This window comes from Patella vulgata, chromosome 7 (genome assembly GCF_932274485.2).
Source record: "Patella vulgata chromosome 7, xgPatVulg1.2, whole genome shotgun sequence".
NCBI lineage: Eukaryota > Metazoa > Mollusca > Gastropoda > Patellidae > Patella > Patella vulgata.
In genome coordinates this window covers 68,429,171-68,450,450 of record NC_065885.2, presented here as the reverse complement: position 1 = coordinate 68,450,450, position 21,280 = coordinate 68,429,171, and the positions used below count along the sequence as shown (strand labels likewise).

The window sequence follows — 21,280 nt, the reverse complement described above, 5'->3', positions numbered from 1 at the left end:
CTTATCGTTTGTTAATTTCCTATATGAATTGTTTGTTCTACACTTAGATGTAATACAGACCGGATGTTGACATTCCTGGATAGTTGTAGATTACACCAATGATTGGATTGTACACAGATAATAAAACCATTAGAGATATATAATATCCGGATTCAATAACCGCTCCCTGTAATATCCTCATTCAATAACCACTCCCTTCTAATCGTCACCGATTGTCTTCCTAGCATCAACAAACTAAATCTGTCTAAATCAACTATTGTGTTAAAGATGCATTATGTTAGAGCTAAATCTGCCTATTGTGGATATTTATTTTGGTAATCCCTAAAATATCCGGATTCAATGACCGCTCCCAGCAATATCCTGATTCAATAACCGCTCCCAGTAATATCCTGATTCAATAACCACTCCCTTATAGTCATCACTGATTGTCTTTGATAGAGTTAAACTAAATCTGCTATTGTGTTGGGTTATTTTTTCATTTATTGCTCAATCGTATTTTTAATCTCAATTATTTCCCCACAAATGCTTTTTTAATGTTTATCTTGACGAGTTGGTGAAGAAAAACACTAATGTCTTTTTTTTTCAGAGAGTAGTTTCGGAAAATTAAATTATTTTAGCAAGGGAGGCGAGTTGCATTAATTTATTTTAATTGACATGAGTGGATTAGACATTAGCAGAGATATTTATTTATTATTCTGGCAAACACCATACAATGTGCTAAGTGGGAAATAATTGTGCCTGGACAGCGGCTCTACGGCCTACTCTTATATCGAATTCCATTTGTCTAGGGTTCTTTTACGTGTACGTCAATAAGTACACCGGACATCTGTTTTCCGTCCCATCTGAACGACTATACTTTATCCCTTGGTTTCTGCGTTCTACATCACTGACAAGGGGCAACCACCCTGGAAATTATTATTCTGTTGCGGAATGCGTTCGCTTCGTGTCATAATAAAATAAAACCAAGTACGAACAATCCAAACCATTAGACAAAATTCAAAGTTCTAAAAACAGTATAGGCAAAATAGTGTAATCGGCAAATGGACTGTTCACCGTGTACAAAATACACGACAAACAGTGGTAACAGGTGTCCGGAAGAGTAAGCTTACCCTGCCTGGCGCCACACCCGCCATAGTTGCATCCAAACCATTAGTCGAAATCTCGGTAAAATAGCGTAATTGGCCAATGGACTACCCGTATGCAAAATGCACGTGATGAACAAGTTTTAACAGATGTAGTATACATAATCAGGAAGATAGTATACGCGTCAATTAAATATTTCTAGAATAATAGCCGAGAGAGACACGTTATATTTACCAATCAAGTCAATATGGCGGCCGTAAAACTTTTAAAATGTTTTTGTAAGTTTAGTGCGCAAGTATCCGTGTAGTTGAAGGTAGATTACAAATGTCTATACATCTACTTAAAAATCGGAATAAAAGGAACAAGCTCTCGCGTATCAAACTGGCTGAGACACATACAGTCCTCACGCTGGTGATATTGGAATGTTACTACTAATGAATGGAAAGTTAACAATCGGAATGTCGAAGTCATATTCATGATTATAAGGGGAAGAGGAGAAGGGCTGTTTTTTATCAACATAATTGACATACGAATATCCATATAGATATATTGACTTTGAACTATATAAATAATTATTATATTATTGTCTGATTGTAATACTGTAAGTCAATATTATCACCAAGACATACGGAAGATTAGATGGCATGGATGTTTACTTTACGTCTACAGGAAGACCATCATATAAACACTAGCCATTTGTTGTAATTGTTTCTACGATTCGTCTGAAATAAACGACTGGCATTAACTAACTTTATTTACGTTATTCAAGTCGATGATTTTTAAGTACATTATTTACACGTTGTCCTGGCGATAAATTACTCTAAGACAGTGTCTATTTGTTCATTCATTAACTTTAATAGGTCTTAATGTCTGGCGAGATGGAGAACTCTTTCATTCTTCGACAACCACGAAATGCCGAGGATTTCACAATATTATTTGTAGATTATAACTGTTTAGAATGGAATTATTCGTCTGGGGATTCTGAACTTCCGGTTATAAAATAATTACTGCCGCATATATTCTACAAATATCGTTTCATATCCAATAATTCCATGAACTTACATTAATAAGTTCTTACAATGTTGAATAGTAGAATATTTCAGCAGCTTTCATTAGTTGATTCGCGGACATGTCTATGTCCAGTTAGTGTTATAATACTAATACAAACAAAGCAAACAATAAGTATAATATATTATCCATCACAAATCTACATAATGATCCAATATAAACAATAAATATAATATTGTATTGTATTGACGTCACTATATTGTATTACCGTCACTATATTATAATAACATCACTATATTTAATTGTAATAACGTCACTATATTTTATTGTAATAACATCACTATATTTAATTGTAATAACGTCCCTATATTTTATTGTAATAACGTCACTATATTTTATTGTAATAACTAACATCACTATATTTTATTGTAATAACGTCACTATATTTATACGAGTTGGTCGTAATGCAGCCGTCCGGGCAAAATTTCCCTCTTAAAACACTGTATGTGTCGCATGGGGGGGGGTGGCTGAATGGTTAGCACGTGCGCGCTGTATCATACAGCCTGTCATTGAGTCAATTGGCGTGGTTTCGAATCCCCGGTAGTACGTGACAAGGAGTAGAGTCGCCTGTCCAACCTTGTGGGTTATTTCCTGGTCCTCCGGTTTCCTCCCACTGCTAAAGACCCCTACGCACAAGCAAATTATTGAAATAAAATTAAACCATATGTTAGTCCCGAAATGACCTAGTTTGTGTTGAGTGGACGTTAAACCCCATTTCTCTTTCTCTCTTGTATGGCGCATGCCCGTCTCCTTCTAGACACATCTCCAGGCACCTTGATCAAAAGAAATTCGTTTTAAGTTCAAATGTTTTAGTCGTTCAGGTTGTGTAGTAGTTTCAAGGCAGTGTGCTGAACATGTTTTATTCGAAATAGGTTGGTCCTTTAGTTTTATGTCGAATATGTGATGAAATTAAAACTTTTTTTTTCTGAAATATTCCTGTATCGACACAAACTTTACATAAACTGCAGCCGCTGGCACGATTATCTAGTCAGAATGACAGGAAGGTAGAATTGAACTGAATGGGGGAGGGGTGTGTAATTGGCATTGTTATGGAAACTCCGTAATCGCTCACCCCAGCCATTAGCAGGAAACCCCAGCATGGTCATTTATTGCTTCTCGCCATCGCAACCGGGTAACCATGCGCAGGCCTGAGCGGACGTCTAAGCTACTGGGACAGCCGCGGTGGCTCAATGAATAAAGCGTCTCGAATTCGCATTCGGTGTTGGTCGAGAATGTTACGCGGGATTTCTGGTGTAGTTCCCTCTTTGTCAGTGGTGTGGGACGGGGGTTCTTGTGTCAGTGGTGTGGGACGGGGGTTCTTGTGTCAGTGGTGTAGGACGGAGGTTCTTGTGTCTGTGGTGTAGGGCGGAGGTTCTTGTGTCAGTGGTGTAGGACGGAGGTTCTTGTGTCAGTGGTGTAGGACGGAGGTTCTTGTGTCAGTGGTGTAGGACGGAGGTTCTTGTGTCAGTGGTGTAGGACGGAGGTTCTTGTGTTAGTTGTGTGGGACGGTGGTTCTTGTGTCAGTGGTGTAGGACGGAGGTTCTTGTGTTAGTTGTGTGGGACGGAGGTTCTTGTGTCAGTGGTGTAGGACGGGGGTTCTTGTGTTAGTTGTGTGGGACGGAGGTTCTTGTGTCAGTGGTGTAGGACGGAGGTTCTTGTGTCAGTGGTGTAGGACGGAGGTTCTTGTGTCAGGGGTGTAGGACCGAGGTTCTGACACGGAACAGTGTCTAGCCGGTATGCTGGGACACGAGAAAACGAGTTCCTGTGTACACATTCGTGTGCTCGTAACAAAACGTGCCAGTGGGAATATGAAATATTTTCCTCCCTCATAGGAAACTGCACGGTGTATGCCGTCTTCGTTTTCCACTTGACACAAACTAGGTCATTTCGGGACTAACACATGGTTCAATTTGTAAGCTAGTGGTGGCCATATGAATCATTATCTTGTAACGTATATTTTAGATATATATGTAAATTCTGATATTGACTGTAACGTATATTTGATTCACATTGTCGACTGTCTGATACCTAGGGTTTATTATTCACATTTATTTTTTCTAATTTAGTCATTAATCAAGATAGTTGTCGCTTATATACAAAAAATATAAACCATGGGATGATATGTTGGGTTGGATAATAAATTACATTTCTATCATACAGTGTACTATTAGGGAAATTTTGCCCGGGCAGCGGCACTATGGCCTACTCTTATATCGAATTCCCACTGCGAAGGGATCTTTCACGTGTATGATTATGTATACACGGGTACTCGGTTTTCCGTCCCATCGAACGAGTAGACAACTGCACCACTGACTAGAGGAAACCACGTCGGAAAATCCCAAGCCAGCGTCTTACTCACTTAGCCACCGTGGCTCCCAGATCGGCGGGAGACGGAGAGAGAGAGAGTATATCTTTGAATCAAGCGGCGTGGTTTCGATTCCCCGCCAGCACGTTCCAATGGGTAGGGTCGCTTTCCCAACCTCGTGGTTTTTTTCCGGGTCCTCCGATTTCCTCCCTATGCTAAAGACCTTCACGCCCTTCATAACGTCACAGCATAGTTGTGTGTTTACAGTGGTTGGCATTTACACGACTGGTGTGTTTATGCATTTATGTTAGACGCTGTAATGATTACGTCGAACTCGGGATGATTGAAACAATGTCAATACTAGATAATAAATGAAACGGCAATACCTTTCATTTCTATAAACACTGTTAATCACGTGGTCTTGTGAATTAACATATTATACATTAGTATGTATCAACCTATATAGACCAGAGGGAGAAAGGGGGTATTATCCGAAAGGTGGGCAAAAAGCTGGAGTTGACTTTTCTGGCTAAATTCATAAGCCAGCCCATTTAACTTCTGGTGATCTTTTGACCTCGATAACTCCTGAACGCTCCTTCACCTGACTGATCACCCACTATTTTCGGATTCCTTAGGAAAAATGCTTCTAGAAAAGTCAACTCCCGCTTTTTGCCCACCTTGAAAATAACATTAGTTTTGTCCCTAATCTCAGTGCATCCTTATTTCTTGCTTATTTGACATCAGTGACCCTTTGATCTTTTCAATTACGTCATAATTTGATTAATTGGTTTCACAAATTATCCTTCGTCACTTATTCAATGATTCAGCTGCTTTTCAACAAGAAATCTGCGTCAGACAGCATCAGCAGTGGCTAAATTCATAAGCCACCCTCCTTTAACCTCTGGTGAACTTTGGACCTCGATAACTCCTGAACGCTCCCTCACCTGACTGATCACCCACCATTTTTGGATTCCTGGGGAAAAATGCTTCTAGAAAAGTCAACTCCCGCTTTTTGCCCCCTTTCGGATAATACCCCCCTTCTCCTTTAACCTCTGGTGACCTTTTGTCCTCGATAACTCCTGAACGCTCCCTCACCTGACTGATCACCCACCATTTTTGGATTCCTGGGGAAAAATGCTTCTAGAAAAGTCAACTCCCGCTTTTTGCCCACCTTTCGGATAATACCCCCCCCCCCCCTCTCCCTCCGGTTTACTATATTATGCGGTTGGGTGGTGGGGGGATGCTTAGTAGGTGCGCGCTGTATCATAAGGTCTGACATTGAGTCAACTGGTATGGTTTCGATTCCCCTGTTGTACATGACAAGGAGTGGGGTCGCCTGCCCAACCTCGTGGGTTTTCTCCGGGTGCTCCGGTTTCCTCCAACTGTTTAAGACCCTTACATGGACGCGAATTATTGAAATAAAATTGAACAATGTGTTAGTCCCGCAAGGACCTAGTTTATGTCGAATGGACGTTAAACCCCATGTCTCTCTCTCCCTATATATATTATGTATTATAAATGCTATGTTATGTATTGTGTCTAATATGTATTTTATATGGTGTGTGCTATGAGGGAAATTTGCCCGGGCAGCGGCGCTACGGCCTACTCTTATATCGAATTCCAACTGCCAAGGGATCTTTTAGGTGCAGGCCAATGTGTACACGGGACCTCGGTTTTTCGTCCCATCCGAACGACTAGGCAGCTGTCCTTGTCAGGCCCTCCGTTCTGCATCACTGACAAGGGGAAACCACGGAAATCGAGATGAACTTTCTCGGCCAATGCAGGGATCGAACACTCGACCTCCAGGCTAACGAGCCAGCGCCTTACCCACTTAGCCACGTGATCCCCTGGCATCAGAACGTCTCTTTTATCTAAGTAACTTGTATTTCATATATACATGTCCTGTGTTATTGTTAAAGGGTGTACAGCCCTATTCTTTGGAACCTTAAAATCGGTCTAAAAGCATATAGCAATGTCATATGAATGTACATAAAGCAATTTATATTCAATTTTTAAAAAATAAAATATCGTAATTTCTAATCAATTATGTTCGGTGAAACGCGTGAACAGTACAAATTGAACGCCCGCTTAGTATATTCTATCATATGGTTTTCTTTGTTATTTACAAATGGCGCCCAAAACCATAGAATACACGACTCGTGTACTCATTTTGAAAATGTCCATTAAATATTAGAATTCCATATTTCACGGTTATATAATAACATCAATTTTGATTGAAATGGACCAATATTGAATTCTAATTCGTGTTTTTAATTTCCAATTATGAATATTATTGAGTAAGAAGTTTAGCTCCTTTAACATGTGTTTTTAAGATGATTATAATTTTATAGAAATCGTCGATCCTTTTTCTTCATTCAAGTCCGATTTATCAAACGCCTTATTATCATGTATAACTGTGTTCTTCTGTAAATATTCTTCCACTTTCTTGATTGTGTCCTGTATTTCGGTCTCCACGGGTTCAGCAGCCCATGGTTCTAAATCTGTCCGCGCAAAAAGGCCAAAAACAGTCGCTCCCAGCAGACACACTCCACCACATACATAAAACACATTCCGCCATTCTTCTTGAGTTTTCTGAAATGACAATAATGGCCGTCTGGAAGGAATGCTAAGAATGAAACATAAATTAATTAACGCCCCACGTTTCAGCACCATCATGGCTAACAAAGCAAACACCCGTTAATGGGGGGGAGGGGGTGTCATAGTTATCATGGTAACGTCGTTCCAAACTCACTATGACGTATGAAACTACTTTATCATTAGAACGAGGGTTCAGGCATACCATCTCTAATGTGCCACTTTTTATTTATAAACTTGCCTAGAATCGGCGTCGTGTATGCTATTCTCAGGTTGGATTATTTATGCATCGACGGTATTGCGCGTTATTCATTGTGTGTTTTAATGTTGGCCCGCTCACCAGTGGGTCACGGGTTCGAGCCCGGTATTGACTGAGAAAGTTCCCCAAGAGTTTCCAGCGTGTTTTTCACACGTCAAGATGAAGGGCCTTGTAAAGGATCAGTATGTGTCGGAACACTAGGAAGTTAACCCACATTTCATTTATTTTGATTTCGTATTGCGCATGTCCGTCTTCATTAGCCCAGTCGGTGTGGGACGTTAAACCCCCATTTCATTTGTATTGGGGATTGTTGAAGAGACAGGGGAAAATGGGGTTTAACGTCTACTCGACACAAACTAGGTCATTTCGGGACTAACATATGTTTTTTTAATTTTAGTTCAATACTTCGCTTGCGCGTATGGGTCTTTAGCAGTGGGAGGAAACCGGAGGACCGGGAGACAACCCACGAGGTTGGACAGGCGACCCTACTCCTTGTCACGTACAACCGGGGAAGGAAATGAAATCAAAAGGGGTTTAACGTCCCACTGTTCAGCACCGACTGGGTCAATGAAGACAGTTATGTCGAAGGAGAAAACCGCTCTCCACCTATTGGGAATAGCGCTGTAAGGTAGAGAGGAAGTTTTGACCAGAACATACGAGCCCCATCCGTGTACAAATCAAGGGTTGGGATTCAAAGAGGAATGGCACCTCCCGGACAAAATTCCTCTCACTAGCGGTGCACACGTACCCATAGTAACAGAAACCCCATTTGTTCACTTTCCTCTATATAATAAATGTAAGTAATGGTCTGAGATATATAATACATACGTTTGGTGTCAAGGCCCCGACCACTAATGGCGCCACCATACCAGGTACTGAAGCTATGGCATTGTTGATACCAAATAACACACCAGCATACCTATAAAAAAAACCAATGTTTACTAGTAGCCGGAGGTTCTATTTATATTTACAATTCATATCTTCAACTCAATACAATCAGATTCAAATACAGATCTCTATGTCAGTTGATTAACCAATCAACGTTCATCTTTCTAATCAAAAACTCGCCGTAACAGACCGTTTCATTGGCTAATCTTTCACATCATCCAGAACGCGGGTTATATAACCATTATTCCAGATCACAGTGTAGTAAAGACAAGTAAAATGAAATCTAGAACTATAAAAAAGCCGAAACGAAATAGGATCTGTCATTTAATCAGATTGCAACTCAATATAAAATATTCTTATTTACTGAAGTCTGAAATGTTAGTCATGTTACATTAATGTTGATTATAGTGTTGTCATGTTAAACATGTCTAATTAATAGTTTATATAACATTTCAGGCCCAAAGAATGACTTACAATAGGCAAATTTAGCTCTTGAATAATGTATATATAATTTAATGACCTATCGATGACATCGAGAGATGATTATGGTCTGGATAAGTTAATTTATGTCTAGTAAATAATTTAGATAACATTTCAGGCCTACCTGCAATAGGCAGATTTAGCTATTGCATAGTGTATGTTTAATTTAATGACCTAGCGATGACATCCAAAATTAATTATGATCTGGATAAGTTAATTAATGTCTAATTGATAATTTAGATAATATTTCGGTCCTAAATAAATCCTTGCAATAGGTAGATTTAGCTCTTGAATAATGCCTGTTTAAGTATATAAGATAGTTGATTGTTACCACACCTCGGAGCGAAATCAACCTGATTCACCATGTAACCAGCAAAACACATCCCTTCAAACGTCACAGCAAGAGTCAACAGTACTACTCCAATCATCTTCTGTTCACAGGAAACAAACCCTGTAGCTACTAGACAAGCTCCAGCACCCACAAATGCTAAAATAATTCAGAGTATAACATTGTAGTATCGGGATTGTGGATTCGGTTTGACAATTTCGAAGCTAGGGTCTAAGGGAAGATGTCCTGTAGATTCTAATGCCCGTTTTTCATGTTCGCGTTTTCGTTGTGTTTCCGCGCGCAATGTCGTGGTGTTTCCGCGCACTTTTTCGCCGGCTAAAACGTCGCTCGAATGCAAACGTAATGGAACAGATTCCATTTATCCAGTGACAACGAATGTGGAGCAAAACTTTGATGTTAGTCAGGGCGACACTACTCCTTGTCATCTATAGATCCTGGATCCACCCCACGACTTGCATAGATAACTGATATTATAACCTACAGTTAAACCTGTCAATGTCGGATATCACAAACTATACACCCGCTCAAAAATTAAGCACCACCAGATTTTTTTTGATATGATTGAAATGACCCCCATTGTGTATCAATAACTGCTGCAAAACTTTCCTTGAATATGTCATCTCTGTGTTTGTATGACAGCAAACATGTATTACACATGATAAATGACTACATAAATTGACAAAGAAATGTTTAATGAACAATATTTCAATACATGAATATTTCAGCAAATTTGATGGCCAATAAAGTATCCCTGTCCACAGAAACCGGTCAACTGTTTTTCATCCGAAAGGTCTTGAAATAACTTGTCTCTCTTCCTTCACCCAAATTGCAGTTAATATCGGGTGTAACCTCCTCTGACACCGATGCAATTTTCAACACGCCTCCTCATGCTGGAAATGAGTCGTCTGATTTGATTTTGTGGAATATTATTCCATTCCTCTCGAAGAGCCTGTGTAAGTTCAGCAAGATTTTGTACACCAGGGACCCGTGCTCACACCCTGCGACCCAAAATGTCCCATAAATGTTCAATCGGATTGAGGTCAGGGCTTCTTGCCGGCCAAGGGAGAGTGTCAATGGCGTTACGTCAAAGATATTCCCTCACCACATTGGCTCAGTGGGGCCGGAAATTATCGTCCATAAAGATTGGTCGACTCGCCAACGGGTGGTTGTCGAAATGGGGTACAATTTCCCTTTGGAGGATTTGATTTTGATATCTGTCGCCATTGAGGTTGCCTTGAACTTGAATCAGCTCCAGTTTGCAGTCATATGAACAGCATCCCCAGACCATCACAGAACCACCGCCGAATGGAATCTCTGGCTGGATGTTATGCTGTTGGTAAGCAGTGCCTCGTGGACGCCAAATCCGGGCTCTCCCGTCAGTTATATGTAACAGAAACCGACTTTCGTCCGACCAATGGACACGTCTCCAAGACCGGATGTTCCAACCACTCCTTGCGTTGCACCACTGTAATCGTTCTTGGATACGTCTCTGAGTGAGGAGAGGACGTCTGATAAGTCTACGTGCTGCCAGTCCACCTGCTTTTAGTCGTCGTTTCACCGTACTAAGGGACAATCGGGTGTTGATTAGCCACCTGTCTCTGAGACTCCCGACTTGTCGATCTCGGGTCCTGCCTGGCATGTCTTACAAGGAGTCGGTCATCACGAGTTGTTGTTTTTCGTGGTCTTCCACTTCGTTGACGATCTTTGACATCCCCCGTAGCTCTGTGCTTCCTTACAAGACGACTGATGACGCTGTGGTTTATGTTACGATGCCGTCCAATTTCCCTACATGACATGCCAGCATTTCGCATTCCGATGATTTGCAACCTCTCATTGTTATTAATACGCCGTCGAGGCATAGGTCCAATGCGTTTTTCAATCGCTTTACGACTCTGAAACATCTTAGCAATGACAGGACTAAACTTCGAATTTTACAGTTGTAGGGTCACCTTGCTACAGTGACTTTCACCGGGCACGTGCATGTCATGCAAAGTTGTTTTGGCATGTTACCTCTCTATAACGTAACCTAGTTTTAAACATCATTGACCGTTTTCTTCTATGTTGAATTTTCGCTTCAAAATTTATTATTGAAGTTGGTGGTGCTTAATTTTTGAGCGGGTGTATATAATACCAGTGACATGAGGGGTATTTTGCCCAGGCAGCGGGGAGTTACGGCCTACTCTTATATCGGAGTACAACTGCCGAAGGTTCAATTACGTACATGTAAATGTGAACAGGAGACCTCGGTTTGTCGTCAGAACAGAACGACAATACAATGTCCATTGCGAGACCTTCTGTTCTGCATTACAGACAAGGGAGAGAACCATGCCGGAGATCACGTTTGATAAAGGCTGAAGTATCATCATTTAAAATAACATCCAAATAAACGTATAACAGGTGTCTGTAAAGTACTAAATGGCATACCCGTTATCTGGAAGAATTTTCGTATAGCTTTAATTGAGAAAGATTTTGTTCTGAGAAAATCTGCTGCTTGACCAGACAATACGGTAGATGCAGTCATAGCAATGTAAGGTACTGCTGACAAGATACCATTCTTAAAATAAATAAAAAACATGCCATATAGATACAACAACATTAGACATAGTGTACATATAAAAACATGCCATATAGATACAACAACATTAGACATAGCGTACATAGTGATATTTTAAAAACATATTGGGGGATTGTGGGTCGGGTGGTCTAACGCATGCGATTTAGATCATACTGTCTTTCATTGAGTCACGTGGTGTGGTTTCAGATCATAAGGTCTGTCATTGCCTGAATTGGCGTTGTTTAGGCAAGGAGCAGAATCGTCTGTCTAGGCCCGTGGGATTTCCCCAGGCCTTCCGGTTTCCTTCCACAGCTAACGACTCCTATGCGCAAGCGAATTATTGTTGTTGTACCATATGTTAGTCCCGAAATGACCTAGTTTGTGTCTGTGATATTGGGAGGGGAGGGGAGGGGAGGGGAGGGGAGGGGAGGGGAGGGGAGGGGGGGTTATCACGGTGGCTTAGCGGGTACGACACTGGCTCGCTAGGCTGGAGGTCGGGTGTTCGATCCCTGCATTGGCCGAGAAAGCTCATTCAGATTTTCCAGCGTGGTTCCCCCTTGTCAGTGATGCAGGACGGATGTCTCGTGTACACATTGAAGTGCACGTAAAAGATTCCATGACAGTTTATTATTCCGGTCTGACAATCGAGCATCCCATATGAAATCAGGGGAGTTAATTGCATTAACTCTATAGACATGATAAAATTATTAGCAGGTCTTAGCCTTGAAGCATTTTATTTTTAAAACTTGACTCACCGATTTAATATCGAACTTGAGAACTTCTTTCATAAACGTTGGTAAACCAGTGAGTAGGGTATAGTTAATCCAATTATTACAGAAATGTGCCACGAGACAGGCCTGCATAGCTCGAGACTTAGCTATAGCTAACCACGGTGTCGTTAATACCTGATGATTCACAAAAAACAATGGACGATATTTTTGATCAGGAACTGCGCCCTGTTTCTCGAAATCTTAACTAAAGATAAAATCTAATTTTTAGGAGATACTTCAATCTAATCTTATCCAATCAAATTACTAAAATTTTGGATTTTATCTTAGTTAAAATTTGGTGAAACAGGTCCCAGGTCCCCAAGTACTATTCATCTTCTTTTTCTTAGGGGGCGACGCTCTTAGTAACAAGCCTATGGCTCGGTAAAAACCAAATGCGATCCATATGAAACTAGACTGTAGACATGCTCGCTCCGTGGATAATTGCGAAGGGATTGACCGACTGCGATTGCTAAAATGACGAGACATTTTTCCAAGGTGGCGGCAACGACTAGGCCATGTTCCTTGCATGGTTAATAAGCCGGCATCTGACCCTCGAAGCCGTGGCTCCCCAGAACTATGTGTGATAAATAATAAATTGTCTGTTCGTAAATTATCAGGGGTGGTACTGAGAGGGCTGGCAAGGAAAGTGTACCTAATCGTTCGGAAGGGACAAAAACTGAGGTCTATTCGAGTACACAGTGGTGTGCATGTAACACAGTTGGACATCGAATTACAGTTGGACAATAGGAGTACATAGCGAAGTCCGGGTATCCCTAGCACCCCATCACATCGGAAAGATAACCATAGAAATAGCACTTTATGTGAGTTGTAGCGAGTGTATCATAAGGTCTGTCATTGAGTCAACTGACGTAGTTCCTCCCACTGCTAAAGACCCCTACGCGCAAGCGAATTATTGAAATAAAAATTGAACCATATGTTAGTCCAGAAATGACCTTGGTGTGTTGAGTGGACGTTAAACCCCATCTTCTCTCCCTCTCTCTCTCTCTCTTATGTGAGTCGTAAAATGAAACGCATTGTGTTGAACAGCCTTTTCGTTCATTCGTTTTGGAGTTTAATGTCCACTTTCACCAAGGGTGATATTGTAGACAAGAACAGCCTTTAAAACCCCTAGTCCGTCTCTATTAGTCAAGTCGATGTAGAAAGATAGGATGTTAAACCCCAGTTCATTCCAATCAAAGGGATTCTATAAAATAATGAAGGAAGTGACGTACTCTGGTTTGTTTATCACCAATTCCTGACTCTATATAAATTCTCTCAGCTTCAGATATTCGTGGATGTTCAGTTGGTGTATCCGCCACAAATATAAACCATAATACCAGCCATATTACAGTTACAATACCTATATACAAATATACACCATATTACAGTTACAATACACAAATATAAACCATAATACCAGCCATATTACAGTTACAATACCTATATATAAATATACACCATATTACAGTTACAATACATATATACAAATATACACCATATCATAGTTACAATACACAAATATACACCGTGTTACAGTTACAATACCTATACACAAATATACACCCAGTTACAGTTACATTACCCGTACACAAATATACACCCAGCTACAATATACACAAATATACACCGTATTACAATACCTATATACAAATATACACAATGCTACAGTTACAATATACAAATATACCCAATATCACAGTTACAATATACACAAATATACACCGTGGTTACAATACCTATATACAAATATACACCATACGGTACTAACATGTGCGCTTTCTACTCTCATAGTATCAACCAAAACGATCATTACGACCAGAAAGCAAATTGTTATTGGATGTACCTACCTATAATTTAAAATCATTTGGATCAAGAACTTTTCAATACAGTGCATCAATTATGAAGAATACACTTTCCGAAGATATCGGACAATGTTATTTTGTACCGGTTTTTAAATCCAAAGTGAAAACTTTGTTATTTATTCACTATTATTAACAATCCGACTTGAAAACATAGTCTCGCGCATGGGGCCTAGCGTATTCAATAGTTACGCGATACAAATATCAATATTATTATTATTAAAATTTATTTTTATCCGGTTATCTCAAGAAATCCGAGAATTGTAAATTATATTGTTACTTACTAGTTAGATAGAAGATTGATCCCCAGCCATTATCAAAACCATAATCACACAGAAGGCCTGATGCAGCAAACGTTATAATATTACCAACAAACGATCCTGTAATTATATCCATATACTGCAAACTCTTCGGGAGTTATGATTTGAGAAAGGGAATGAAATGGGGTTTAATGTCCTACTGTTCTGCTCCTAAACTGGGCTAATGAAGACGGGTATATGCCATACAGTGGGCAATGAGAGAAATTTTGCCCGGACAGCGGCAATACAGCCTGCTCTTATATCGAATTCCAACTGTCAAGGGCTTTTTTACGTGCACGGCAATCAGCTTCATGTTTTTTCTGTTCTCTCTTCTCCCATCCACACCTTTGCATTTGGGCCATATCAACGGCGAACCGACCTACGTTGAAACGGCGCGGCCTTCACGTAATGAAAGAAAGACAAATTTCAAGAGAAAATAGCAAAGACTTTTTTAAAACGAAAGCGAAACCAGATACCAGGCTAATGCAAGGCCAGTGGGTGACTAGTCTCCCAGTTGGAGTGATCGAGCACACTAAAGCTCATCTCGAGCGCTATGGTGTCACTGACGTGTGGGCCTTCTTCCCTCATAGTGAACGGCCGACACAACCAAGTGAGGTTCGTCGCAAGCGTAATTCAGTGATTTAAATTAAATAATGTAAAACATTAAATTTAAAAAGGTCGTCAAACATTTTTTGGGCCCTTTTTTTGGGGGGGGGGGGGCTCTAGGCAGCTGCCTACACTGCCTATGGGGTAATCCGCCTCTGGATTGCTATGAGGAGAGTTTACCATGTTAACCTGCGACCCTTGTTTACCTCTTCTTGGATAATACCAATGTCGACACTTGTGTTAAGATACTTGCAATTAAAGGACAAATCATGAAATGAAATGAAATAAAATGATGTTTAACGTCCTACTGTTCTGCTCCTAAACTGGGCTAATGAAGACGGGCATACGCCATACAGTGTGCTATGAGGGACATTTTGCCCGGGCAGCGGCGCTACGGCCTACTCTTATATCAAATTCCAACATCCAAGGGATCTTTTACGTGTACGCCAATGTGTACATTGGACCTCGGTTTTCCATCCCATCCGATGGACAGCTGTTTTTGTCAGGCACTCCATCCTGCATCACTGAAAAGGGGAAACCAGTTAGTGACAATTGATAAAACCATAGAAATGCGTTGTTCCTGGTTACAGGTAAATTAAAGTAAAGTCTAGTCAGGTAGTTTAAAGCCTAGTCAGCACAACTATGGTTGATTAAATAGTTGACTCACCAGCATAACAGAATGACGTCAATCGACTTCTTTCTAAAGGTGGCGCCCATTTACCCCACATACTGTGAAAGGCGGGAAACATGAGACCCTGGATGTATAAATATAAACATTTCAAATTGTGTATCCCTTGGAAACGACAATATTGTGACCACCAAACACCCAGAAATAAAATTAATTCACACATGGTTCACTCCCGTCCACGAAATAACTCTAGTTTAGGTAACATATTTTAATCTTTTTGAAAGGGATCTTGTTGTCCAAACTAGCTTGGGTTTTATTTTTTCCTTCTTCGTTTGTGGCGACGATCTTCGAAAAAGGCCGAAGGCTCGACTAATTTAAGTACGATTTAAGTACGATCGAAATGAAACAACTTCCGATGCTTGGACGAATCGAATTCCAGCCAAGGTTCTTATACGTGCCTACGGGACCTTGATTTTTCGTCCCATCCGAACGACTATATGTTTTCTTTTACCAGGCTCTCAGTCTTGCACCACTGACAAGTAGTAGGCAGGCTAGAAAATCCCGATGAACTTCCTCGGTCAACGCAGGGACTCTGTGTTCTACTTACCGAAGCTAAACCCAGCAATACTCTTATGGCTGTAACAACACGAATATCATATCGAGAAGCAACAGGTGTCAAAGAATTCAATAAAAAGGATATAACCAGACCAAAGCCTATAACTCGTTTCCCGCCAAATCTACCAGCTAGCCAACCACCAGGCATCTGTGTTACTAAGTAACCATAGAAATAAGCAGACAATAATGTCGCTTGTTCGCTTTTAGTCCAATCAAATTCTTCGGTCTGAAATATTAAATGAAATGAGACTTAAAGTCCTGATTTTCTGCATCAACCGAGATAATGAAGACGACATACGTCACGCTCATACTAAACTTGTGCTGCCTGTCTACAGTTAGCTCCGCTTGAGAACAGACACTAAACTAGTTGACCGACATTTTGATTCTTAAATTGACGATTTTAGTCGAAAACACTAAGTAAACTTCGAGAATTTATAGAAGTATTTATTCTGCTTCCATTTAATGGAATTGAACAGGTTTATTTAGTCTCTGTGTATGTATCAGATGTGAAACATAGTAGAAGCGCAGTAGAAAACAATATACTATTTTTTGGATATGGCGTCCATTCAGGACAGAGATTAAATTCTCGAAGTATGACGTCACGCTGTGAGGGTCATTTTGGCTGGACAGCGGCGTTCCACCTACTTATCATGAAATTCCAACTGTCAAGGGTCCTTTTATGTTTACGGTACCCCAGTGTGTATATCTGACCTCTGTTTTGCGTCCCCTGAACATCTCTCCCGTCAAAAAGCAAAACTAGTAACTCACTTTTTTCTTATTTTGAGAAAACAAAGGAAAACGTAATGAATGAATATTAAACCCCAGCTCATCCATTGATTTGACTATTGAGTTTTGCTGTGGTATTCTAGGCAAATGAGGGAAGTTGCTAGGTTGTGTCATGGGTGTAACTGCTTATAAAATCAAAAGATTGGAATATCTAGTACAACAACAGGAAGCACATACCCTAGTAACTACGAATTTGGTCTTAACTCAATTTTGATATAAAAAAAAGTGAGTTACTAGGTTTTGCCTTTTGACGGGAGATCTATGGAGCGTTGAATATTCCATGTGGGATATATTTTACTTACATTCGAGCTGCTGCTATTACTTGTTTGTTCATCACACGCTGGGTTGGTATTGTTCGCTGCATTGGTGGAATTCTCTGGATAGCTTTTCACCATACACACTATACCAACACTTAAATTGACTCGTAGTGCATACATACAGACAAATCCAAAGAAACCAATGTATGCAAGTATCCATCGTTGTGACAAACAGCAAGGTACTGAAAATATAAATAGTAAATTGATGGAGGTTCACATTGCTTTCTAATAATATAATAATAATAATAATCGTTTTCTATAGCGCTAAACATTCAGCCAGCCTGACTGCTCTGTGGCGCTTTACAATGTAGATATGATTATAAAAAAAAATACATGTATATTATAAAAAATAACAAAAAAATACAAAGGAATAGTCCAGTTACAATATACAAATGGAAAGTGAAGCATTTAAATTTTTGTTCAAAAGTTTGGGTAAAAAACTGGGTTTTTAGACGTCGTTTAAATATAGCCAAGTTTGGACTATTTTGGACTTCCAGGAGCAATTTGTTCCACTCTTTTGGTGCTGTGTACGCAAAAGCTCTCTCACCACACTTTGACTTCTGTACTGGGCATACAAGTTGGTTTTTATAAGAAGAACATAAGGAACGAGAATTACATATTGTTAAATCAAATCGGATACTGGGCATACAAGTTGGTTTTATAAGATGAACGTAAGGAACGAGAAGGTACATATTGTTTAATCAAATCGGATACTAGGCATACAAGTTGGTTTTTATAAGATGAACGTAAGGAACGAGAAGGTACATATTGTTTAATCAAATCGGATAAATAGGATGGTGCCAAGGGGTCGTTTAAACAGCTGAAAGTGATTGTGTTAATTCATCCAACTATCATTTAGCTGGTCTCCAGATAGCAAGGTACTGGAAATATAAACACTATATTGATGGAGGTTTACATTGATTTCTACTGACATCATCCAACTATCCGTGGTCTCTATTGATGCATTTATTGGTGGTTTGGACAGGCAGCAAGGTACTGAAAATATAAGACTAGATTGATGGAGATTCATATTGCTTTCTGCTGACTTCATTCAACTATTACATAGCTGCTTTATTGTAGCGTCGACGAGGTCTCCACTCTAATTGATACATTCTTTGGTGGTTTGGGAAAGTTAAAGTACAATGTAGCCTGACATAAATGCGCTTATTACAATCAATGATATACATAAACCATTGAAAGAGTTTCTTATTGTGACTTTTATTCTAATATCGATTATTATAGTTAATTCTCTGTGATTCTTTTGGGGGCCAGATTTATTGGACATTGAGAGAGTTACCGGCAGAGGTGAGAACAAATCGCAGGACCTTGAGTCCCAGTCGAGCCGCAAGTCGCCGCAACCTAAGTCCGAGTCGAGCCTCAAGTCGCCCTTACCTTAATCCGAGTCGAGCCCCAAGCCGCCCCAACCTAAATCGAGCCCCAAGTCGCCCCAACCTAAATCCGAGTCGAGCTCCAAGTCGCCGCAACGTAAGTCCGAGTCGAGCCCGAAGTCGCCGCAACCCAAGTCCGTGTTAAGTCCGAAGTCGCCATAACCTAAGTCCGAGTCGAGCTCCAAGTCGCCACAACCTAAGTCCGAGTAGAGCTCCAAGTCGCTCAACCCCGAGTCCAAGTCGAGCTCCAAGTCGCCGCAACTCGATTCCGAGTCGAGTCCCAAGTCGCTGACTTTAGTATCGAGTCAAGTCGAATCCCAAGTCTTTAAAAAGTTCAAGTCCCGTTCAAGTAATACGATAGGACCCCCATTAGCTGCCATTCAATCTATTTCTGCGTCTCGCGTCACGATTAATATTTCATGTCGATTCGAAAGTCAGATCTTTGATGTGACTTATTCTTACATTCGTATTTCTGGTAACATATAGCAGACCATGACTCATGCTGGCATTACACAATGGTTTCTCTGGGTTATATTCCTGACTGTTTTTAAATTTGAGTGAAGTGTGTGTCACTACAGGCTCGGGACTGTACAGCGCAGTGGACGCTTACGGCTAGCTCCGGGATCAATTCCCTTTTTTGAATTGTTTAAAAAGGTCTATCAATAATCGTTCATGGACAACAAAATGGCGCCGGGATTATTACACAGCAGCGAACAGCATAGATCGATCAACTTTCAATTGCACCCAACACGAGCAGCGGTATTATTAGATATCAACATCGCATAGATTAATGACATTTCAATTCAACACATCTTTGTAAATACTCAATTGAAGCAATTTCGAGCTGATATTCCTACTAGAGGCGCGTGTTTCATTTTAATGTATTATTAATGTTGAAAGTGATATTCATATTGAAATTAGTTCTATAGCGAGATTTTAATGATAAAAGCGCACAATCTTACCGTTCTTGACGTCATCTGTATCGACAATTTGATTGGCTTTTTTCTCTAATTTCTGCTCCATCTTTGTTCTGTAAAACAGCTGTTTTCACTGTGGTCTCATCGTGGTTCTATAAAACAGCTGTTGTCACTGACGTCTCGTAGTGGTTCTAAATTACTACTATCACTGTCTTGATACGACCTTGTTTGTATTAGAATTGGGTCTACGCACTGTTGAACTCGTTACGTAAAAAAACAAACATGCTAATCTTTGAATGTCAGTTACATTTTTTAGTAACTGGTCGTGAAGGTTTATTTTACTAAAACTTTCTAATCTTAATTTACACATCTACAATCAATCGAACTCTGATTTTAAATTAGGTCACCATATTAGATAACATTATATGTTCAAGGTTGTCCGTAAAGAGGGACTGGGTGGGCGAGTGGTGTAACGCGTGCACTTTACACAATAATGTCTGTCATTGAGTCAAGTGGCGTGGGTTCTATCCCAAACTTGTACGCACAAAGTAGTATAGTCACTTGTTCAACCTCGTGCGTTTTTCCTGGGTCCTACGGTTTACTTCCAATGCTAAAGATCCCTACGCGCAAGCGATTTATCGAAATAATATTGAACCATATGGTAGTCCCGAAATGACCTAGTTTGTGTCGAGTGGACATTAAACACCTCTCTTTCTCCGAGTGGACATTTAATACCCCCTCTCTCCCTCTCCCTCTCTCTCTCTCTCTGCTCTCTCTGTTCTCTCTCTCTCTCTCTCTCTCTCTCTCTTGTTTACATCTCGTGACCTTGAGGAATTCTGCAGGTGACCTTAATATTTAGATCCGAGAGGTCATTAACCGTGAACTGCATTGGCCCAGACTCGCAAACCAGGAGAATTCCCTGGTTTCATTCCAATGTTAACAGAGACAGTTCCTCGGTATTTCCGGTATTTTTCGGCGTGATTTCCCTTTGCCAGTATAGTATTCAAAATCACCAATAATAATTGTCTTACATAAAGCTCCAACTAAATGAGTGACAGTTTGACCGTAACAATAAAACAAGGTTGATTTTATCACATCGGTCAAAAGTCGAATTCTGTTATCACACATGGTATTCAATGTGACTAATACCCGCCAGTAAATCATAATATAATCATTTTAAGGTCCCGACGGATCAGTTTAGCTTTATTGAAATCAACTCTTTTATTGTGAAAGTGGTGGAATATCAGTTCCGTTCAGGATTTATTAATGTATGCGGCTTCGCTATGTAATAACACCGCTGCTCGTTTGGTGTCCGTGAAAATTTATCCATAGGCCCGTTTTAAACCCGATGCATTATGTAGCGTTAGTATTTCGATTATGTTTTCTTAATTCAATATTTAATAATCCATGTGAGTATATTTTAGCGAAAAATGCCGATGGTGCATAGCTGATTTAAATTAACAATATACATTTAAAATGGCGAGATATATCTGTTTGTCCCAGATAGTTTTAAT

General features: G+C 40.2%; 1 protein-coding gene across 1 annotated transcript; it reads right to left on the bottom strand.

Moving 5' to 3' along the window:
- Window positions 1–6,495: 6,495 nt before the first annotated feature.
- LOC126828759 (sialin-like) lies at window positions 6,496–19,961 on the bottom strand. Its single transcript, XM_056102458.1, has 11 exons — window positions 19,812–19,961; window positions 17,447–17,643; window positions 16,351–16,584; window positions 15,783–15,870; window positions 14,495–14,590; window positions 13,584–13,711; window positions 12,337–12,486; window positions 11,452–11,581; window positions 9,015–9,165; window positions 8,139–8,229; window positions 6,496–7,048 (listed from the first exon to the last, which is right to left on the bottom strand). Exons 1-11 carry the CDS (start codon window positions 19,870–19,872, stop codon window positions 6,794–6,796), a joined length of 1,581 nt encoding a protein of 526 aa, XP_055958433.1. The 5' UTR covers window positions 19,873–19,961; the 3' UTR covers window positions 6,496–6,793.
- Window positions 19,962–21,280: the final 1,319 nt, after the last annotated feature.